Source organism: Alternaria atra, assembly GCF_907166805.1.
Source record: "Alternaria atra isolate CS162 genome assembly, contig: 36, whole genome shotgun sequence".
NCBI lineage: Eukaryota > Fungi > Ascomycota > Dothideomycetes > Pleosporales > Pleosporaceae > Alternaria > Alternaria atra.
Window position 1 is genome coordinate 70,988 of NW_025091335.1, and position 20,438 is coordinate 91,425.

The 20,438-nt window shown below is 48.7% G+C and overlaps 3 protein-coding genes across 3 annotated transcripts; all 3 read left to right on the forward strand.

The window, feature by feature from the left end:
- Positions 1-8,137: 8,137 nt before the first annotated feature.
- On the forward strand, positions 8,138-8,982 carry ALTATR162_LOCUS11706 (uncharacterized protein; the record flags this gene model as incomplete). Its single annotated transcript, XM_043319348.1, has 2 exons — positions 8,138-8,195; positions 8,249-8,982. The coding sequence occupies 2 exons, from the start codon at positions 8,138-8,140 to the stop codon at positions 8,980-8,982; spliced, it is 792 nt and encodes a 263-aa protein (XP_043175283.1).
- Positions 8,983-13,991: 5,009 nt separating this feature from the next.
- ALTATR162_LOCUS11707 (uncharacterized protein) lies at positions 13,992-14,909 on the forward strand (the record flags this gene model as incomplete). Its single annotated transcript, XM_043319349.1, has 1 exon — positions 13,992-14,909. The coding sequence occupies one exon, from the start codon at positions 13,992-13,994 to the stop codon at positions 14,907-14,909; it is 918 nt and encodes a 305-aa protein (XP_043175284.1).
- A 372-nt stretch (positions 14,910-15,281) lies between these two features.
- Positions 15,282-17,309, forward strand: ALTATR162_LOCUS11708 (uncharacterized protein; the record flags this gene model as incomplete). The annotated part of the gene is made up of 4 exons (XM_043319350.1): positions 15,282-15,404; positions 15,447-16,472; positions 16,548-16,737; positions 16,789-17,309. The coding sequence occupies 4 exons, from the start codon at positions 15,282-15,284 to the stop codon at positions 17,307-17,309; spliced, it is 1,860 nt and encodes a 619-aa protein (XP_043175285.1).
- Between the last annotated feature and the right edge of the window lie 3,129 nt (positions 17,310-20,438).

Here is a 20,438-nt window from a genome sequence, read left to right on the forward strand (position 1 = left end):
GAAGTAGCCCGCTTTATAAAAGCGTAAAGGAAGGCTAAAATCCCTGGTGTTTTCGACAATTCCCTCATAATGACTGCTTATTCCTCTCTAGTGATGGCTTCATTCCAGTCAGATGCCACAATGAAAACTTTGTTTTCTAACCATGCTTGAAATACCGCCTAGGAAACACACAGTGCAAGGTATGACTGTAACGAAGATCGCTCTTCTACTTACGGCATCCTCAACACGTTACGGCCATGTAATTTGTTAGTGGTATGGCATAGTTAGAGGAATAATCCGGGAAATCACTCGATCCCTAAGCCTTGCCTTACAGTGCTAACGGTAACCCATCACAAAGAGGCTCTCGCGCTCAGAACCATTCATCGCCATGCAGCCCTTGCAACACGCTACCTGTCGCGTAGGGAACTCGGAAGATAATTGCATGCTTTGAACAAACGACATGCGCGAAGCGGAAACCAATTTCGGTTGGTACTGTAACCCGTTTGATTTTCAGCCATAGCGTTAACCTCTGATTGCCGTAGTGAACAGTGATTGCGACTTCACCCCTACACGCAGTCGCGCAACGATTTTGCACAGCTCTACTTTCTGTACATGTCATAGCGCTTGAGAAACGTAAGCTGCTTACTGATAGGCGGGGGTTCGTCTACGGCATGGGTCTTGTAATGGCAGATACAGTAGCCTTACGTTGAGGTGCGGCCTTGAATCGCAGCGTGTGATCCCTCAAGTGATTATGTAAGCCCAGGGTACCTTGCATGGTCACGTGGACTATCCAGCGACCAATCAGCCCACTACTCTATGTATATAAGCTTAGATCACAGACCTCTCGGTGATCAGAAGAAGAATACACACAATCTACTTACAGATTATGCTTACCCCTGGGGGTACTTCAGTCGTAGCACAGTGGTGAGCAGCGAAGTTCAGTAATGTCCCCTGCCCGTAAGCGAGAAATGCCCCTCAGCGAGATGAGCCAACTCGACAGGCACCTCACCCTTCCCCATAGACTTTTAGAGATTTGAAATTGCCATGCATCTGCATTTCAGACACTTTTGCCTCTTCTACCACATTGCAGTAGAGAAAATAGGATGGTTGTGGTCGAGCTGTGACGCCAACCGGAAGTCCACCTGTAGGCAAGAACTGGGTGTCGCGCTTTGTCAACAGCCAGTCTGAGCTTCGGACTAAGTGGAATAGGAAGTTCCACAGCCAGCGCGCTCGCTGTGAGGATCCTGTCGCTATCGCAGCGTGGTTTAAGCTCGTAGAGGAGACGCGCCAGGCCTATGGGATACTAGACACAGACACGTACAACTTTGATGAGACTGGCTTTATGATGGGTGTCGCAGCGACGTCTAAGGTGGTCACTAGCTCTGACACAGTAGGCCGAGCAGTCACTGTACAGCCGGGTAACAGAGACTGGGTCACGACAATCGAGTGTATTAACGCGTCTGGCTGGTGTCTTCCACCGTTCGTGATCCTGTCTGGTAAGCAGCACCAGGCTAGCTGGTACCACCACATCCCTATAGACTGGGTGCACGCTGTATCAGACAACGGCTGGACGACAGATGAGCTCGGCGTAGAGTGGGTAAAGCACTTTAATAGATATACAGCGCCTCGTACGCGTGGAGTCTACCGGCTTCTTATCCTAGACGGCCATAGCAGCCACGCCACGCCTGAGTTCGACCAGTACTGTACAGAGAACAATATCATCACTCTCTGTATGCCACCTCATACTTCCCACCTTCTCCAGCCCCTTGATGTGAGCTGCTTCTCCCCACTCAAGCGAGCGTACGGTCACGAGATTCAGGAGCTAGCACGCCAAGGCGTCTACCATAATGACAAGGTAGACTTCCTCACCATCTATACACGGATCCGGCCAGCAGTATTCACAGAGCAGAACATCCAGGCTGGCTTCCAGGCGACAGGACTTATCCCTCCCTGTCCAGACCGCGTCCTATCATCTCTCACAGTCGTCCGGACGCCGTCTCCATCAGCAACAACAGTAGACAACGACGTCGCATGGACAGCAGAGACACCCCGTACAGTAGCCCAGCTTCAGCAGCAGGCTCGTCACGTACAAGACCTGCTTCGTCGCCAATCACAAAGCCCAACAAGCCAAGCTATCCGCCAGCTTGTCAAAGGTTGTCAGCTTGCTATGAACTCAGCAACTATACTCGCAGAGGAGAATAGAAAGCTTCGTACAGCTACTCAGCGTCAGCGACGTAGAAGAGGCCAGCAGCGTCAGTATATAGCTCGTGGAGGAGCGCTACAGGCGCAGCAAGGCTAGGAGCTCGCTGCAGAGGCAGAAAGGGTGGCGGCAGAGGTAGAACAAGCTCAGGGCACTCAAGGACGTCAGCGCGCGCCGCCAACGTGTACAAAGTGTCACGTCCAAGGACATACACGGACTCAATGTAGACAGTAACAGACTAGCTATCTCTAAAATCACATACTATTATCTTGTGTTGTTGTGGAGCTATCGCGTAGAGAGTCGCGTCGGGTTTGGTGGGGTGGCCGGATGACTGGTGTGGCCGGATGACTGGTGGAACACGTTAGATATGATTGATTAGGTAATCATGCGCCGGCGATGTCTAGGTTAGGCCCGCCGACTCCTGTGATCTCTCGAATCCAGACGCCACCAACGAAGTCGGAGGGCAAGGCGTCTTCATTTCGTTGGCAACCACTTCGACTCCCCGATTCGTTATGGGATAGGGTTGGTGTGCATCGGCCAAAGCACATGAGGACTACCCCGGTATTGTGGAATCTAGTAAGGCAAATATTCGGCTCAACACGAGAAACATGTCGCTTTTAGTTCAGGCTGTTGCCTGGCTGTTTTCTTGCGACGGTCTTCGATTTTGAGCATTCATCAGATCTGAGGCTCACAAAATACTCTTATCAGTTCGAATTGGCTATTCCTTTTGTTTGCAGCATCAAGTTGTTTTCGGTTAAGCCTGCATGTGAGCCTTACGTACGCCACGTTGGGGGCTGCAAATAGCGTTATCACCTCGGCAGCAGAACTTGCCCCGCCTGCCTTGTTCTGCCTACACAGAACCAATCGTGCGGACTTCGCTGCAGCCAAAGCCTGCCCAGAGGACTGGACGGTAGTGAAGGGCGGCGTTCGCCTTTGTCGAATTCTTCTTTACTTTGGCCTTGTGGAGACGGCTATGCGAATGCCTTCTGGTGATGAAACAATCGAGGTGGGGGTGGGCGCTGGAGACGACAATCTAGATGCGCCAAAATTTCCCGACGATGAATCTTCACCATGGACGTCTTCAGAAGGCGAAAGTTCAGATGAGAGCATACCTTTGCGAAGCCTCTCAGAGACATTGTGAGGTGGTTTGAATGTCCTAATAAGCTGTACTAATCTCGTACAGGTCTCTCGCTAGGAGACTTTATCAAGATCAAGACGAAGGGAATATTACCAAAGAAGCTGAACGTCTTGCTCGGGAGTCCGATGAGAAGTACAAATTACACGAAATGAGTTGCGGCACGTGCCACTTGCATGGGATCTTTATTTATAACAGACGCCGGCTCTCTGTCTCTTCCCTGAATAAAGATTGCTCCTTTTGCGGAATCCTACGCAAATGCCATCAACACTTTGCAGACGACGGCGATCTTATGAGCTTGTGGCCAGGACATCAAACAGACGATAAAATTGATATCCACATATGCTTCGAAAAGGATACTGCAGATGGGGGTTGTAAAGGCCTCCACGTTCAGTTATACTCCAAAGGTTTGTCCTCCATCTCCAACTAGACAAGTGGCTGACATTCGCAACAGAATCACCCACGCAGCAGAGCATCTTCCGATCTTCGACAGATCTTTGTGGAAATACAGTATCCGAGGCCTCGGTTGATCTTATGAAGGAGTGGATCAATCGCTGCAACACGACCCATCAGCATACTCCGCCGATACGCGATTGTCAGCCTACACGCCTGATAAAGCTACTCAACGATGAAGACAGTGGTGCTCAACTCTACTCACCGAACACCCCGGTGAAATTTGCTGCACTTTCTTACCGTTGGGGATATGGCAAACAGTCCGAAACGACGAAAGCAAACGTGTTCGCACGTTTCAAGAAGCTGAAAACGTCAGATTTTCCAAAGACTCTTCAAGACGCCATTCATATCACCAGAAGGCTAGGGCTGGAGTATATTTGGATTGACCGGATCTGCATTGTCCAAGATGATAAAGAGGATTGGGCGAAGGAAGCATCTCTTATGGCGGACATCTACGCAAATGCATATGTTGTCTTATCAGCCACAGCCACCGAAGACTGTGAAGACGGATTTTTGCAAACGAAAGTGGAACCTCTTATCTTCCAATACAAACAGGGTGACTTGGCACTTTGTGAGATGCGTGCAAGAAAAGTCGAAAGCCATGAATGCAATCGACTGCGTCCGAAGTACGCATACACATTATTCGGACGAGGATGGTGTATGCAAGAAAGGTTTTTGGCCCGTCGAATCATTCACTTTCTGCCAGACGAGCTTCTCTTTGAGTGCCAGGCTGGACGAGTTTGCGAATGTGGTGACGCTAGAGAGGAAAACGTGGATTACAACGATCGTACGGGATTCAATGACTTTGCAACCCTGCAGGCTGCTTCGAGCATGGAAGAAATCACATTCTCGGCTAAATGGATGAGCATCGTAAGGGATTACAGCAACATGGAACTTACGTACGGAACAGATTCTCTCCCGGCCCTTTCAGGCGTGGCAGCATCTATCGAACATTTGAAGCCTGGCAAATACATTGCAGGGCTTTGGGAACACGATATCGCACTTCAACTTGGATGGCGTCATGATCGAGAGCCTAGCATAATACGTTGGACGTATCCCGAGAATGCTCACATCCTGGGTCCTACGTTCTCTTGGAGCTCGCATGTGCGTTCTGTCCTAAGTGATACACCTGTGCATGCACAAGCTATATGTGAGTTGGAAAGCTTCCATGTTAAGCTAGCTACAACCAATCCTTACGGACAAGTTCGGCATGCATCTATCTGCCTTCGCGGGTTTGTAGTGCTTGGAGACGACATGGAATCATGCTTCCACACCCCTGGGGCATACGCGCGCCTCGACTCCGGTTTCATATTTTCCCATGTTCCCGGTAGGAACGACCTTGCGTTCGCGGATTTCTTACTATTGAGGAATGGGATATCTTTGGAAACTGTGATCTGTCTTGGATTATGTGAGTATTCTCGTGATGATTTGACATACATGGTTGAAGCGCTTCTACTGCAGCCCAAGGAGGATGGAACGGGCGAGTACGTCAGGATCGGGCTTATTAGAGATCTAGATGAGGCCTGGTTCGACAAGAACGCAGTGGAAAGCACGGTTACTATAGTGTAGATATTGGTGTAAAAACCTGCCCGATAGCTGCCTACATTGGAATAAACAGAAGACCTCGCGATTAGCGTGTTAATTATGGCAAATGAGCTATGTAAAACGTTCGAATTCCTGTTCAGTCTACGTGTGTTGGTAACGCAGCAATACCTAACATGCTCCGGCTGACCCATCCGTTTGACACGGAGATAAGCGAAGAGTACATGTTCTCCAAGCTCAAGCATCCTGGAAATCAGGAACGATGTGCACCTCAGTGGCATTAATCGCCGTAGCAGTTGCAGATAGCGAAAAATGGGGTTGGTAGTGATCGAGCAGGGGTGAGAGCCAAAGTGGTTCCCAGCGCAGCGCGCTACAGGACTGTCGTTGCGACCACAACCACCGTATTTTGGTTATCACAAGATACAGGGCAGTAGAGAAGTACGTGAAGAGCAAGCGCGCATACATTGCAAGTCCATAAGTGAGTGTGGTGAGGATTGGTTTGGATTGAAGTTAGATTCGTCTCGCTGAGGGGCATTTCTCGCTTACGGGCGATGCACGTTAAGAACAGATTGTATGCGCAGTGGGTCAATATGCATGTAGAAGAAGCCTGCATCTTTGTCAGTAGGTTCATTCAGTATTGTGCAAATATCTGCTGCTAATTCGTTCCGTCCAAATATGCGAGGCCCTTACTCACCACCAGCAATGCTCTGGCCACGGTATATACGCTCGCGGCCTGCCATGCACGCACGAGATCGATTACGCCATTGGTAAAGGAGGTCAGAAGCGTTACGTATGTCGCAGAGAGGTATATGGTATACAGAGCTCGTGAACTTTTAGGAATCAAGTTGATTTTGTGGTGCTACACATGCTGCTTCCCGTTGCTTACACACGTTGTAGGCGCACCCGGTGAGCCTGTGTCATTCTCAAGCGTATAGCAGACGAGGTCACAGTACGACAAGTACGGCACTTTGAGGTCGAGAGATCAGAGACTCTTATTGCTGACCGACATGAAGACCGATTTTCCATGCACCGTGACTTTACTTTCCATCAACGACGCTCGCTGTATGTACACATGGTTGATGATGTCGCGCAGTTTCTGTTCATTCACCTGTGTTGTAGTTGGTTGTTTTCTCTTTAGCCACCACACAAATTTGATGCTCTGACCGAAGATTACAGCCTTCATCTGAAGAATTCAAGGCGCTGTCTCTCACAGGGAAGGATATGATGATGTATCAACCACAGTTCCAAGATTGGTACCACATGAACCGTACTGTATGTTTGTCATGCGACACTCTATGTCCCCTTGGGATGCTCAGCGCACGGATGCTAATTATGCTTACGATTGTGCTCGTAATGTTGTTCATGAAAATACTCACTACTAGCTCCGTCTCATTGTTGATCCGTTGCTCTTTAGACTACTACCTCTAGGTGGCATCCTAATACTCTACTGGAACTGCAATGCGTCTGGTGAGAGGATACACTGTGATAAGGAACGAGAGGGTAGAACTCGAAGGCAGGATTCTAGTAGCTATTTAAGATAGTATAAGGTTCTCAAAGAGGTTACTTTGTAGAGAATTACCGTGAGATCTTTACGCCGTTGCTAAAACATCGATAGCTACTCTTGTTGTTGAGATAGCGTGGTGCAAAGGTAGAGGGAAGGTTTTGTTGTTCCTCACGTATGTGGCGCGGCGTCATCCTGTAATGATCGGCAAATAGTAATATTACATTGGTGAGTATAAGCAAGAATACCGTCCTTCAATAATTCATGATCGTACAGCCCCCGCACGTCGCTTGTATGAGCCGAAACCCGACCACGGTCAGCGCTATGTGCGTGGCTGCGCTCATCCTCTCAAGACAGTTACTCCATTCTCCTACACTACATCGACTACCTTAGAGGGCAAGGCTTACCACCCACACGAACTACGATGCACGACTTTGCCTAACATGTTGCTCTAAAAGGGCTTGGGATACACTGGGTTGAGCGCTTTGTGCAGCGATATCCTAGTAGGCCATACCAAGATGGACGGCCGGCATACACGCTAATTGCCGCAAAAGTGTTCCAGGCAAGAAATACAGCCTCTACCTTGGCCTCCTGTGCGGCAAAGTTGATTGGAATCATGCTCAGGCGTGTCATGTTTGCATATCCTGCTGCCTCTACTTCCCCCATCAATGTCTTAATAGGGTCCAAGACTGCTTCCAGCAATAGAGTCTTTAGGAAAATGACCTCTGCTTCCGAAAATCCTGTCCGAAGCCAAAATAGCAGGCAGGATAGGAAGAGGACCGCAGTCACGCTCCTTTCACTGTCAAGGTCCGTCTTGCGGCTGTAGGCAAGAGTGGTAATCAGGAGGGATGAGCATACTCGCTCGATTCCTCAGGAATTAGCGTCATGATTTCTCATGCCTTGACCACTATCCTTTTCGTGTCGTTTGAAAATTTACTTTTATTCTGAGTAATTCTTAGTCGGCGAGCCTGTTATGCAATTCTCTTCTATCACAACGCATAATAGATCGAGCCCAAGCGACTAAATTTCTGCTGACTACCACGTATCGTCTGGGAGTACTGTACTGATGAGAGGAAAACCATCTCAGTCGCAGAGAAGCCGTGTCATCAGTAAAATAGGCTGCTGACCCAAGGCTGCTTCAAGCACTTTCTTTGCCTAGCTTCAATGGTCGGTTATCCAATTTAGCTCTATATAGGCTGAATCCAAAGTCGATATATAACCATTCCTTCCTTGGCCGCTTCAATAGATGTACCACAGAATTCATACTCGACCGTTTTACCAGCCAATATCGCATCGCTCCAATTTAGCTATCGCAACCACGTTTAGCATGTCCGTTGTTCCAAGCTCCAGCCTAGAAGGCAAAGTTGCAGTCGTTACGGGCTCAAGTAAGCTGTGCCGATATCGTTATTTCGGCAAATTAGACTGATTGATGATCTAGGCCGTGGCATAGGAGCAGCTATAGCTCTCGAGCTCGCCCAGCGCGGCGCTAGGGTCGCTGTTAATTATCTCAACAGCGTGAGTGACGCTGAGCAGGTCGTCAAAAGGATCAAGGATCTAGGAAACGGTTCCGATGCCGCCCTCTTCCAGGCAAATGTCGATAACGTTGAAGAGATTGGAAAACTATTGGACAACGTTGTTGCCCATTTCGGTAGACTCGACATATGCTGCTCCAATGCTGGCGTCCACTCTTCTGGCCATTTCAGCGATGTCAAAGCGGATGATTTTGACCGCACCTTCACGACAAACACTCGTGCTCAATTCTTTGTTGCACAGGAGGCGTACAAAAGAATGGAGGTTGGCGGCCGGATTATCTTCATGAGTTCCATTACTGCACAGGCAAAGAGCATCCCCGAACACGCGGTATATGCTGGCTCCAAGGGAGCTATCGAGTCATTTGCACGTTGCATGGCGGTAGATGCTGGGGAAAAGAAGGTTACAGTCAATTGCGTCGCTCCTGGTGGTATCAAGACCGACATGTTCTACTCGGGCCGAGATAAAGTCGTGCCTGATGACGAGAAAGGTAACGTCGATGCATATATCTCAAAACTTTCCCCACATAATCGCATAGGTGAGACTTGCGATGTGTCCCGCGTTGTTGCCTTTCTTGCCTCACAGGACGGGGAGTGGGTAAACGGAAAAGTCATTGGCATTGATGGTGGAGCCAACATGTGAATGTAACAAGCTTAAGAACACTCTCTTTTAATTGAGATGTTGCTCGACGATCGAGTCTGAACACGAGGCGGCAGAGAGCAAAGTGCAGGAGATCTGGTATCCATAAGACAGCAACCAGAAGACATGATAGTAGAGGATACTGAGCTTACTAAATATGCACAATTCTGTCCTGTAGTTCACCTGTTTACTTTCATGTGACTACCTGTAATTCTGCTGTCATCTCAACGTGGCGTGGATCCCGCTTCCTATATTTCACTCTTGCCTGAGTTCCTGTCTCCCATTTTCCATTCGCGGCTAGTGCGCTCGGTTTTCGCCACCGAGTTGGACCTGGCATAAGGGCCGAGCATGAACCCCGATCACCCCAGCTAGCACTGCTGCTCCTCGAGTATGACTAATAAAACACTTGCCGAGAACCTGTTGAATACATCGCGTTGTTGTTTCCGCCTTTACGTCTTTGCGCATGTGATTTTTTGTCTCTAACCTCCTTCCTTACGCAACGAACAATATCGTGGGCCGATGTTGGCTAATGTGAGCGCAAGAGTAGCAGATATCCCGATCTTGAACAACTTCTGATTCGCTGATATCGGCCTACTGGGTTGTCTATCGCGTAAGGACGAAGGGTAGGAAATTTCGTCGAGCTCAACGCTACGTGATCGTATGGCAACAGGAAAAATAACAACTATAACTTCGAAGAGCCAAGAGTTCCCACACAAAGGAGCAATCCCGACTGCTCAAACTTCAAAAAGCCAATAATCAGCGTGTAAAGCGAGATAAGCTTGGAAAGATAAGAAAGAATGAGCCATCTGCATAACTTGAAGCGATCAAGAATAAAATATGTTATTTGCGGAACTATACCACGGCTGTTCACAAGGGTCAAGCCTAAATCACTACCGACTGTAATCAATCTGTCTATCGATTTATTGTTGTGCTAGGGCTGAGCCAAGCAGGCAATAGCATAATTCAGATGGAACTGCTTACGCTGACTCGATACTTGCGATAGCGTAGAAGGAACCACACCATGTGTCGCAGGCCAAGCGCTGTCATGAATATGAGCTTTGTTGCCAATTGTGCCGTGCGATGGTCTTGATACGAACAATTCAACACGTCTACTCTTCCAACTTTCTGCCGCATACATAATCCTCGTAGTCGCCAGGTTGTTGCAAGCAGAGATGTCAACAATCAAGTCAATCAAATATGAAGCTCGTATTTGGCTTGTTTGGAGTTTTTTTAGTGTTGTACTTGACTTAATTGACTTAGTGGCCGAAACGGGCATATTTGATTAGTAATTTGACAAATACTTGCAGTTTTAATTACCCGATTAGGCAGGTATCGTAAGATCTTAGACAGGTGGTTGTATTAGAGTTAGTGCAAAAAAGAGGCATATAATAGCGTCCGTAGGCGTGTTTCGAAATTACAGCCGTCCTAATATACCTATATATTAAGTTGTATATCTATTGTAGTCCTAAAAACTTTTAAAACTAAACTACTAGTTACTACCTAGTATACTGTAGAGGTTGCGGAACACGGTTTCGTATTAGTAAAGGATTACCTAGAGGTACTAGGTGTATAGGAGCGACGAAGCTCCTATATACAACTCACCGTCTAGCAGGAGCGAGCAACTACACTAAGCTAGTGTTTCGTGATAGGGATAAGTAGCTTAATTAAGTATATATACAGCCGTAATCGCGTGATCTAGTTGTAGTAACTATCGTAGAGTTAACGAGCTCACCGGCGCTAGTAGTAAGGTGGTGAGGTGGGGAGCGGGCAACGAGCAGCGTCAACCGACGTCAACGACGCTCAGCAACGGCAGGTATCGTCGAGCAGCGTCAATTTCGAGATCGTAGCTCCGTATGGAGTTAATTGTTACGTGCTGGGCAGCGGGAGGTGTATCGATCGATCTCGGCAGCGTTTGCGGAGCAGTACAGTTCGCGAGTTAGGCTCTTTTTAGTAGAGAAACTAGCTGTTAAGCGAAGTAGTTAACTATAGTCCAGCTGCGCTGTTAGATATACTAATCCGCTTCAATCGTTATCGTTACTATACTCAGTCCATTGTGCAAGCTCGTATAGCTAGTCTAGCTGCTTATCGCTAAGTTAAGACTCCGTAACAGCTCTAGCAACTGCGGCGCCTGTACTCTTCCAGGTCCGTATACACTGCAACGCGGCGAGTAGTTGCGGACTAATTTTGCGACGTTAAGGAGTAAGTAGATCGCCGAGCTCGCTAAACATACGCTCACACTCGCAACTACTAGCAGGTATCGTTAATATATCGATCGCAAGGCGTGTGAGGTTAGGATATTTTAGTCGTAGAGCAATCCAATACTTTATCAGATTGCTGTCAGGGCTCTCAAACATGGTCTTCGTCTATTTTAGTTCAAAAGCTCGCCACCGCTAGTACTCGTCAAAGCCCTCGTCGCTGTCAGACAATAGGTCCTCCATAATTGCCGCGATAGCGTCGTCAATAGCGTTAGACTTGCGCTCTCTTAGGCGACTCCTCAGGCTCCAAGATACCTAGTAACTGCCCCAAAGTTGCTAGAAGGACTCATTTGCGCGAGCAATCCAACCAGGCTTGTCACGCCAAGCGCGATCACAATATTGCTTGTAGTATAGGTAGAGGCAGCAAGCGGCGTAGTATACGGGCGACTCGTCAAGTTTTTAATAGTATCTATTAAGTTTTGCCCACGCCGCCTTCAAGTTGATCGCGAGGTAGTCCTCAGGAGCACCAGTTGCCTCGTAATCGACGAGCTCGTACGGCTTGTAACGCTGCTCAAACTCTCCAAGTAAGTATTCGAAGACAGGCAATACTTCATATATCGCTCCAAAACAGCCGCTTGTACCGCGGCCCTCGAGCCGTTTTATAGCTGACTTCAGCGGCTGGAGAACCTTAATATAGTCGTTCACGACAGCCCAATCGTTTACTGTAAGCCCGCCCGATCTCATCCATGTAGGCGCGTCAGACGTCTTATTTCTACGGGTTCTGGCGTAACTGTCAGCAGCAAGCTAATTGTCGATATAATACGCGATATACGAGTTAAACGCCAGTTGCAACTCAACAGCACGCTCAAACGCTAAACAATACAAGTTCCAGCGCGTAACGACAGGCTTTATCAGCTCAAGTATCCTCTGTTTCTCGGTGGGGAGCTCACTGTTAGCGAGAACTTAAAAGTTCTTGAAAACGTCGTATTGCTAGGGCGTTCTGATATAATTGATAACGTCAAGAAGCGTACCTAATAGGCCTCGTTGACGCCAATCGCCCATAAACTGCTCCTCGTCCTGTATTAATTAGTTAGTAATTGCAATCCCGAGAGGACTAGGAGACTTACGATAATATTGGCGTCGTCGTTGTTAAACGCATCCTTGTTCGAGTCGAAGATCACCGCCTGGCCCACGAGATTAATCGTATAAGCGCCGCAACGTAGGCGACGATAGCTAGCGATAAAACCGTACTTGCTAGCGAGCTTCTTAATAGCCGAGTCGTTGTTGTACGCGTTGTCGAGCATAAAGTATCCTAACTTTGCTGCGTCAACTCCAAACGCTTGCAGAGTTCTCTCGATACAATCAGCTATCCTGTCACCCGTATAGGCGCCCGTAAGCTGCAGCAAGTCGATGGCGACGTCTTTAATAATTCCATGAGCCGTAGCGTAGTAAGCAACTACTCCAAAGAAGCCTCGTTTGCCGCCTTTAGTCGTCCATCCATCAAAACTTATATGGATCTTGCTTATAGCCTCTCCAAGCTGCTTCACGACCTAGGGCTGCATATACCTATACAACCGCATCACAAACCGATTAACGCTGTTGTGGCTCATCCACAACAACTTCTCCGCCTCTAGGTTTGCAAACTGTATCATCGCTCGAAACGCTGGGTCTTCAAACTGCCTCAACGATATATTGTTGTCAACAAGCCAGCAAACAGCCGACAACCGAAACGCTTGTACGTCGAAGTTTCCAATCTCGTTGGCGATAGCTTGACTAACCCGTACGCCAGCGCCCGTCAGCATTATAAGCAATCTCTAACCCGCTGGCAGCGTAATAGGCACCTTGCCCGAAGCGGCAATACAGTGTTTCTTGAGCAGATGAGTCGTTGCCGAGCTCGTCGCCTGTGTCGTCTCCACCACGCCCAAATCAAGCCTCTTATTTAGGTAGCAATCGCGGCATACGAAGAATATCCGATCTAGGTTTGATTGTAGGGCGACGCGATAACCGTAATCATATATCCAGCTTTTGCGCTGAGATTAAGTCCGCGGCGGCCGTATAAAGCCTTTCAAACGACCCCAATCTACGCTTTCAAAGTTGTCCACAAAACGTGTATCAAAATCGTCGTCGTCGTCTTCGTCAGCCGCCGTTGAGGCCGCGGTGGCTACTTCTGAATCCTTAACAGGCGTAGCAATCGCAGTCTCCAATCGTGAGTCTCGCAACTGTGATTCAAAATCGTCGGCCTAGCTCGCGATCGTTAGAGCTTCACGCGATAAGCTAGGTTAAGTATCATCAACGACTACCAGCTGGCTTTCAGTGCCCTTCGTAAGGAGTCTACGCTGTTTTGACGGGCGCGTGTTAGCGTTATTATGCGTAAGAGCGCGTCGTTTTACATTATGACAAGCCATAACAGTGATACTAATACATAAAAGAGATGGGTTGTGAGTTATCGACGCGTTATTGTAGTTAAAAAGATCGGACGGCAAGCGAACTAACCAAGAAACGAGGTTCTGATTGATTACTAACTGCACTACAACACCAAAAAACTATCACGAGATCGCTAGCCGAGCTAACTCAACAGCCTCACGCAAAACCCTAAATAAACTGCAATCAAGTCAATCAAATACAGCTATAAAACTTGACTTGTTTGCAGTTACAACAACGCTGTATTTGATTTGATTGATTTGAGTCTTGGCGCCGACGACGATCTATATTTGCAAATATATTTGATTGTTGACAACTCTGGTTGCAAGCGCCTCGCCACTGCCCACACAGCGTAGCCTCGTCACATCGCTAAAAAGAAGCAGCAAATTAGCTAAGATGGTAGAAACGCTGGAAAAAGAAGCTGGAGGACGGCAGCGCATAGAAGATCTGGAAAGGCCACAACTCGACAACCGCTCTTACCGAGTCATCACCCTATCGAATCAATTAGAGGTTCTCCTGATACACGACGTGGAGACAGACAAGGCTAGTGCGGCGCTGGATGTCAACGTGGGCAGCTTCAGCGATCCGCCAGATATGCCGGGTATCGCACACGCGGTGGAGCACCTGCTGTTCATGGGGACTGAAAAGTACCCAGAGGAGAATGCCTACAGTCAGTATCTGACGCGCCACGGCGGATACTCGAATGCCTTTACATCCTCCACTTCGACCAACTACTACTTCGAGCTTTCATATCCTTCGTCCACGCCTGCGTGCAGTCAAACCGCATCGCCGGAAGTGTCACAAACAAACCTGGCAAGGTCCAAAGATGACTCGCCGCTATGGGGAGGGATGGATCGCTTTGGCCAGTTCTTCATCAGCCCACTATTCTTGGAAGACACAATTGATCGCGAGCTCAAGGCGGTGGACTCAGAGCACAAGAAGAATCTCCAAGATGACACTTGGCGGATGATTCAGCTTGACAAAGCATTGGCCAATCCAGGCCATCCGTACCACCGCTTCTCGACAGGAAATTACAGGACTCTACACGATGGCCCTGTAACGCGTGGTGTAAGAATCCGCGACGAGTTCATCAAGTTCTATTTAACGCACTACTCGGCGAACCGTATGAAGTTGGTTGTCCTAGGTCGAGAGAGCTTGGATACTCTGGAAGCATGGGTAGAGCAGATCTTTGCTAGAGTGCCGAACAAGAACCTGGGCCAGAATTGCTGGGATATGCCCGTTTATACCGAGAACGAACTGCTGACGCAGACCTTCGCCAGACCAGTTTTAGAGTCTCGGTCACTAGAGCTTTAATTCGCGTACCGTGATGAAGATAAGTTTTACGAGTCACAGCCTTCAAGATATCTTGACTACTTGCTCGGTTATGAAGGGCCTGGCGGTATCCTTGCGCTTATCAGGGCAAAAGGCTGGGCGAGCGAACTGGGAGCTGGAGGGTGCACCCTTTGTCCTGGCGCAGGACTGTTTACTGTCTATATTTTGTTGACTGAGGAGGGCCTTAATCGCTACAAGGAGATTACAAAGCTTGTGTTCCAATACATAGGACTCATGCGCGATCAGCCGCCTTAAGAGTGGGTTGTCAAAGAGCAAATGCAGATTAGTTAAGTAAAGTTCCGATTCAAGGAAAAGAGCCTACCCAGCCAAACTACAAGTGATCTAGCAGGCATCATGCAGGGGCCGTACGACCGCAGGATGTTGCTCAGTGGACCAGCCACTATTAAGAAGTTCGATGCCGAGCTGATTAGCGAAGCTATGTCTTATCTCCGACCGGACAACTTTAGGATGACGATTGTGAGTCAAGATTTCCCAGGTGGTTGGGACTAAAAAGAGAAGTGGTATGGTACAGAGTACAAAGTCGAGAAGATACCAGAAGACTTCCTTGCCGAGATGAGAGAAGCATTCGCGAGCAAGAACTGGCTAGCAGAGTTACATTTCCTACACAGAAACGAGTTTATCCTAACCCGACTGGAGGTGGAAAAGAGAGACGTTGGACAGCCGACCAAGGCGCCTAAGCTTATCCGCCATGACGACAACGTGCGCGTCTGGTGGAAGAAGGACGATCAGTTCTGGGTACCCAAGGCTCATGTGCACATCTACTTCCGAACGCCTATCGCTAGCGTCACACCTCGTACCACACTACTATGCACGCTCTACTGCGAGCTTGTGAATGATGCTCTAGCTGGGTGTTTATACGACGCCGGCTACTCTGGACTGATGTACAACTTTACTAATCACATCGGCGGCCTTTTGATCGATGTCAGTGGCTACAATGGCAAATTAGATGTGTTTCTAGGGAAGATTTTGCTCCAGGTACGGGATCTCGAGGTATCGGAAGACCGTTTCCAGATCATCCGCGACCAGATGTTGCGTTACTTACGCAATTCGGAGTACGAGCAGCCCTCCGACATGATTGGCTCCTACTCTGAACAGTTCAAGAGCGAGAAGAGTGTGATGAACGAAGACCTGGTCCCAGAGCTTGAGAACGTGACCGCGCGTGATGTCCAGCAATTCTTCCCGCAGATCCTAGCGCAATGTCATGTCGAGGTCTTGGCACTCGGCAATCTGTACAAAGAGGAAGCTTTGGAGATTACCGATCTCGTAGAGCGTATTGTCAAGCCAAGGGGACTGCCAGCGAACCAGGTACCGACACCTCGGGGACTCATATGGCCATCTGGAAGCAACTTCATCTACAAGAAGCAACTAAAGGACCCTGGAAACGTCAACCACTGCATCGAGTACAGCCTGTATGTTGGGCACCGCTACGACAGCATTATGCGCGCCAAGCTGCTGCTTCTTGGACAGATGACAGACGAGCCTTGCTTTCATCAGCTTCGTACCATCGAGCAGCTCGGCTACGTCGTGTTCTCTGGCCCTAGCTTTCACGACATTTGGTCAGGTTACCGCATCCTCATCCAAAGTGAGAAAGAATGTTAGTATCTCGAGGGTCGCATCGAGAACTTCCTCAACACGTTCGAGCAGACGTTGAACGACATGAGCGAGGAGGACTTCGAGAGCCACAAGCGCGCCATGATCAACAAGAGGCTGGCGAAACTGGAGAGCTTGTCGTCTGAAGCCAACAGGTTCTGGAATCATATTTATAGTGATTCGTATGATTTCCTGCAAGGTAGGCCAATTCCGACTCTCCTACATTAGTATAGGATTAATGAATGTACAGCCGGCGTTGACGCCGCGACTCTTGAGAAGCTCACAAAGAAGGATGTGGTCGACTTCTACAGTCATTACATCTCGACATCGTCCTCCCAGCGCTCCAAGCTGTCAGTGCATCTCCTAGCACAGGCCAAGGCGAATGAGTCTTCCCTTGGTGAGAAGAAGACTGCCGCTGCCGCTGCATTCAAGATTATCCTCGCCGAACACAAGATCGCAGCCAACGACGAGGCTTTTCAGACCCGTACCGAAGACGCGTCGTCCAACGAAGCTGCCTCAGATGCCGTTGCCAGCTATCTTACTGACAACCTCAGGATAGAGAAGGGAGTTGCTAACAAGGTCCTTGATGAAGCCAAGGCTGAGCTGGGTGTCGCAGACTCTGGTCTTCGAGCTGCTCCGCAGGCTCTCGATGTATCGCAACCAGTTCTCATCGAGAATGTACACGCCTGGAAGGCGAGTATGCAAGTCAGCTCTGCTGTGCGACCAGTACGCAACCTAGAAGGGTTTCTCGAAGTTACCCCGAAGCTATAAGAAAAGTTGTTGCATTGAAGATTCTTCTAAGATATAACGTATCGTGTCCATGCCCACAATGCGCAGTAGTGTCTGTGAAGAACGCCGTTGCAGAGGCACGTGCGATCTGTCATCGTGATGACTTTTCATACTGAAAGGTTGTTGATGAACACGGTGTGTGGCGCTCAACTTTAGCCGCCCGTTGAACGAGGTGCGCCTCCAACGAGGACCAACCACTCAAACAACGCGTGGTGCACCGGCGCGATGAGGAGCTCGCGAGCTACATAGAAGAATTGACAGAGCGACACCTTATGCCTACAGGACGAACGGACAAGAACTTTGCTGCCCCAGTCATTGGAAAGGAGCCACGTGAGAGCCGGCTTACCAGCTTCGTCGGCCGCAAGGACACACGCTCATCACAGCCTGCTGGTAGCCCCAGAGCTTTTGCAGATCAAAGGAAGCCCCCTTGTCTACCTCTGTTACCAGGTCTATACCGAGACGTGCATCTTGCCATGATTCCATACGAAGATAGCATGTCGCGAACCACAGTACCTGCGCAGCTTGCTCTTACAGTTTGTAGCCGACTGTTGAATGGCCATGGATCTTCTGTCTCTATGCTGGCAAGATCCTGCGCATGTATTTGGATTTAACTCAGTCTCAAGAATAGGAAAGCTGGAACAGGTGGCGGGAGGCACACGGCTTCCAAAATCTCACTAGACTCCAAAGCGTACAAACAAAAGCCTGCATTGGCTTCCGAAGTAAGACTTCGAAGCGGGAGGAGCGAGATATGATGTACGAGTGGCAAATGTGTGCATCGTAGTAGTACCACATTTGCCTGGTACTAGCTTCTACATTTAGTCAAAGGTTTGTTGAGTGGAAAGCCAATGTCAACTGCCAGCTGAGCGCAGGCAGAATCTATGAACTTATAGAAGAGAGGAAATATATCTGCGGGTTTCAAACGCAAGGAGCAGTAGATGAGAAGAGTACATAAGGCACTTAGGTTAGCGTCTGGGACCGATGAACCCAATAGGCGATGAGGATAGGTAATGTAGGTTTATTACCGACTTATGTGTCTGTCGTGTGTTATGTGGTGTAACTATGACTTAAACGCCGCTTCTTCGCTAGCCCAGCCCTAGCGCAATGCCTTCTGCGCGGCCTCCTTACCGTAGCCATGCTCAACAGAGCCTTATCACTCTACCCCTTCTTTTACTTGAGCGCACTCCCCTTATTATCAGTTCCTGCATGAGGTATGGTGCGACTATGTAAGGGGCTACGCAAAGGTTGCTGATGCCTAGTAAAAGGATTGTATTCGATGAAGAGGAAAACCTATCTACGGTGCTGCGATATTTATACACGTCAAGCTTGTCGTTCGCGTAGTATCTCGAAGCTTCTAGAGTACCGAGGACACTCCGAAGGTTCCACCGAGGATCGTTATAGCATCTAGGCTCTAGCTCGTTACAGACTACCTTTGTTTCCAGCTTTGACCTTGGCCTTCGTGTTCTTGGCCTTTGTGTCACGCAGCACCCCCACTATTTTGTTGTAGCCTTTAGTGGATGCTATTTGTAGTGGCGTCTGGCCATCCTTGTCTGTAACGGTTTGGGCCTTGCCCAGATCAACTCTAGTACGAGTTAGGATAGCTCATGTACGGTCATCTATATATGTAGCTTAGCCCACCTCAGATAGTCAATTCAGCGCAGTCCTCCCCTCTATCTTAACACTGTCACATTGTCTCTAGCATTGGAGTCTGCCCCTAACCCAAGTAGCTCTTTCACCACTCCCAGGGAGCCCTCAGTTGATGCTGCGTGGAGTAGAGTGCGACCATCGCAGTATGGAATGTTGAGGTCAGCCTCGTGGCTAAGCAGCAATGCCTTTATCTTAGGACAAGGATAAGCAAAAGCCATATGGAGTGCCGTGGAGCCTTCTTCGTCTCTAGCATTTGGGTCTGCCCCCTTCTCAAACAGTAAGTGTATTGTGCGCGTATCGCGACGCCTCACAGCTTCGAGTAGTGCCCTGATACAATCTTCGCCTTTAGCATCGAAGTCCGCCCCTTTCGTAAAGAGCCACTTCGCTAAATGCGAGTGACCATAATCAAGTGCTACAATAAGTGGGTGCGCCCTCTTTCGTCTTTAGCATTGATGTCTGCCCCTTTACGAACTAGCATTTTCACTACGTCTCTGCTGTCTTTGATGGAAGCTGCGTGTAGTGGGGTGCGACCATTGCTGTAGCCGTTTACAAAATTGACGTCTGCCCCTTCGCTAAGCAATTCGTTCGATACACCCGTAGAGCCTTTAGTGCATGCTATGTAGAGTAGAATATTGGTCAGTTCTTTAAGCGCCACGTCTATCTTTTCGACATCTCTATCCTTCGCCGTCGTAAGTAGGTCTATAACGGGACATGATAGCCACTGTACGTAATTTCCGGAGTTTCTGCCCATTTTTTGCTTTGACCGTATCGATAACCCGACTATGATCACGTTCTGGAAGGCCGTACTGCGAGGGTTGTTGAGTATGGCTGAGGGCAGAAATCACGAGGAGATGATACTTCGACAGCAAATCGTTTGTTGGAGATGTTATTGAAGACGGCTGCGAATAGGATATATAGCAAACGGAGGTTCCGCAGAAGCTATTTACGTGTGGATCAGCGGTCATTTGCTTACAGTAACTAACTGTAAGCAGATGACTGCTGACCGTGTAAGCGTCTTCAAGCTCAATGGAGCACAATCCGTGTAAAAATAGGCACAACGCTATACAGTACATTCGTTGGCGATTGCGGCTTGAATGGAAAAGAGATTGTGTTCCCCACGAAGACAAAAACGTACACATACGTGAAGTTCCCACCCAATCCTTCGTTCTTTACCTCTCTTATCTCTTCTTGTTTAGTTGCACACGAGATCGCGATACAAGTCGCCGACTGTCCCAGTCATTGCTCAACTATGAACTTCTAGTCCTCAGATCGAGCAGATATGGCCATGCTATTGTCCCACCATAACCTACTGCCTCTTACCTAGTATATAATGCTTTGCGAGTCGAACCCCGAATTGCAGCGTGCGCCCCCTCCCCGTTGCATTTGAACGTAGCGCTCTACGCGGTGATATACAGTATGATATGAACATTGTGCTCGTTTTTCTGTCGCTGCTTTCAGGCACTCCTC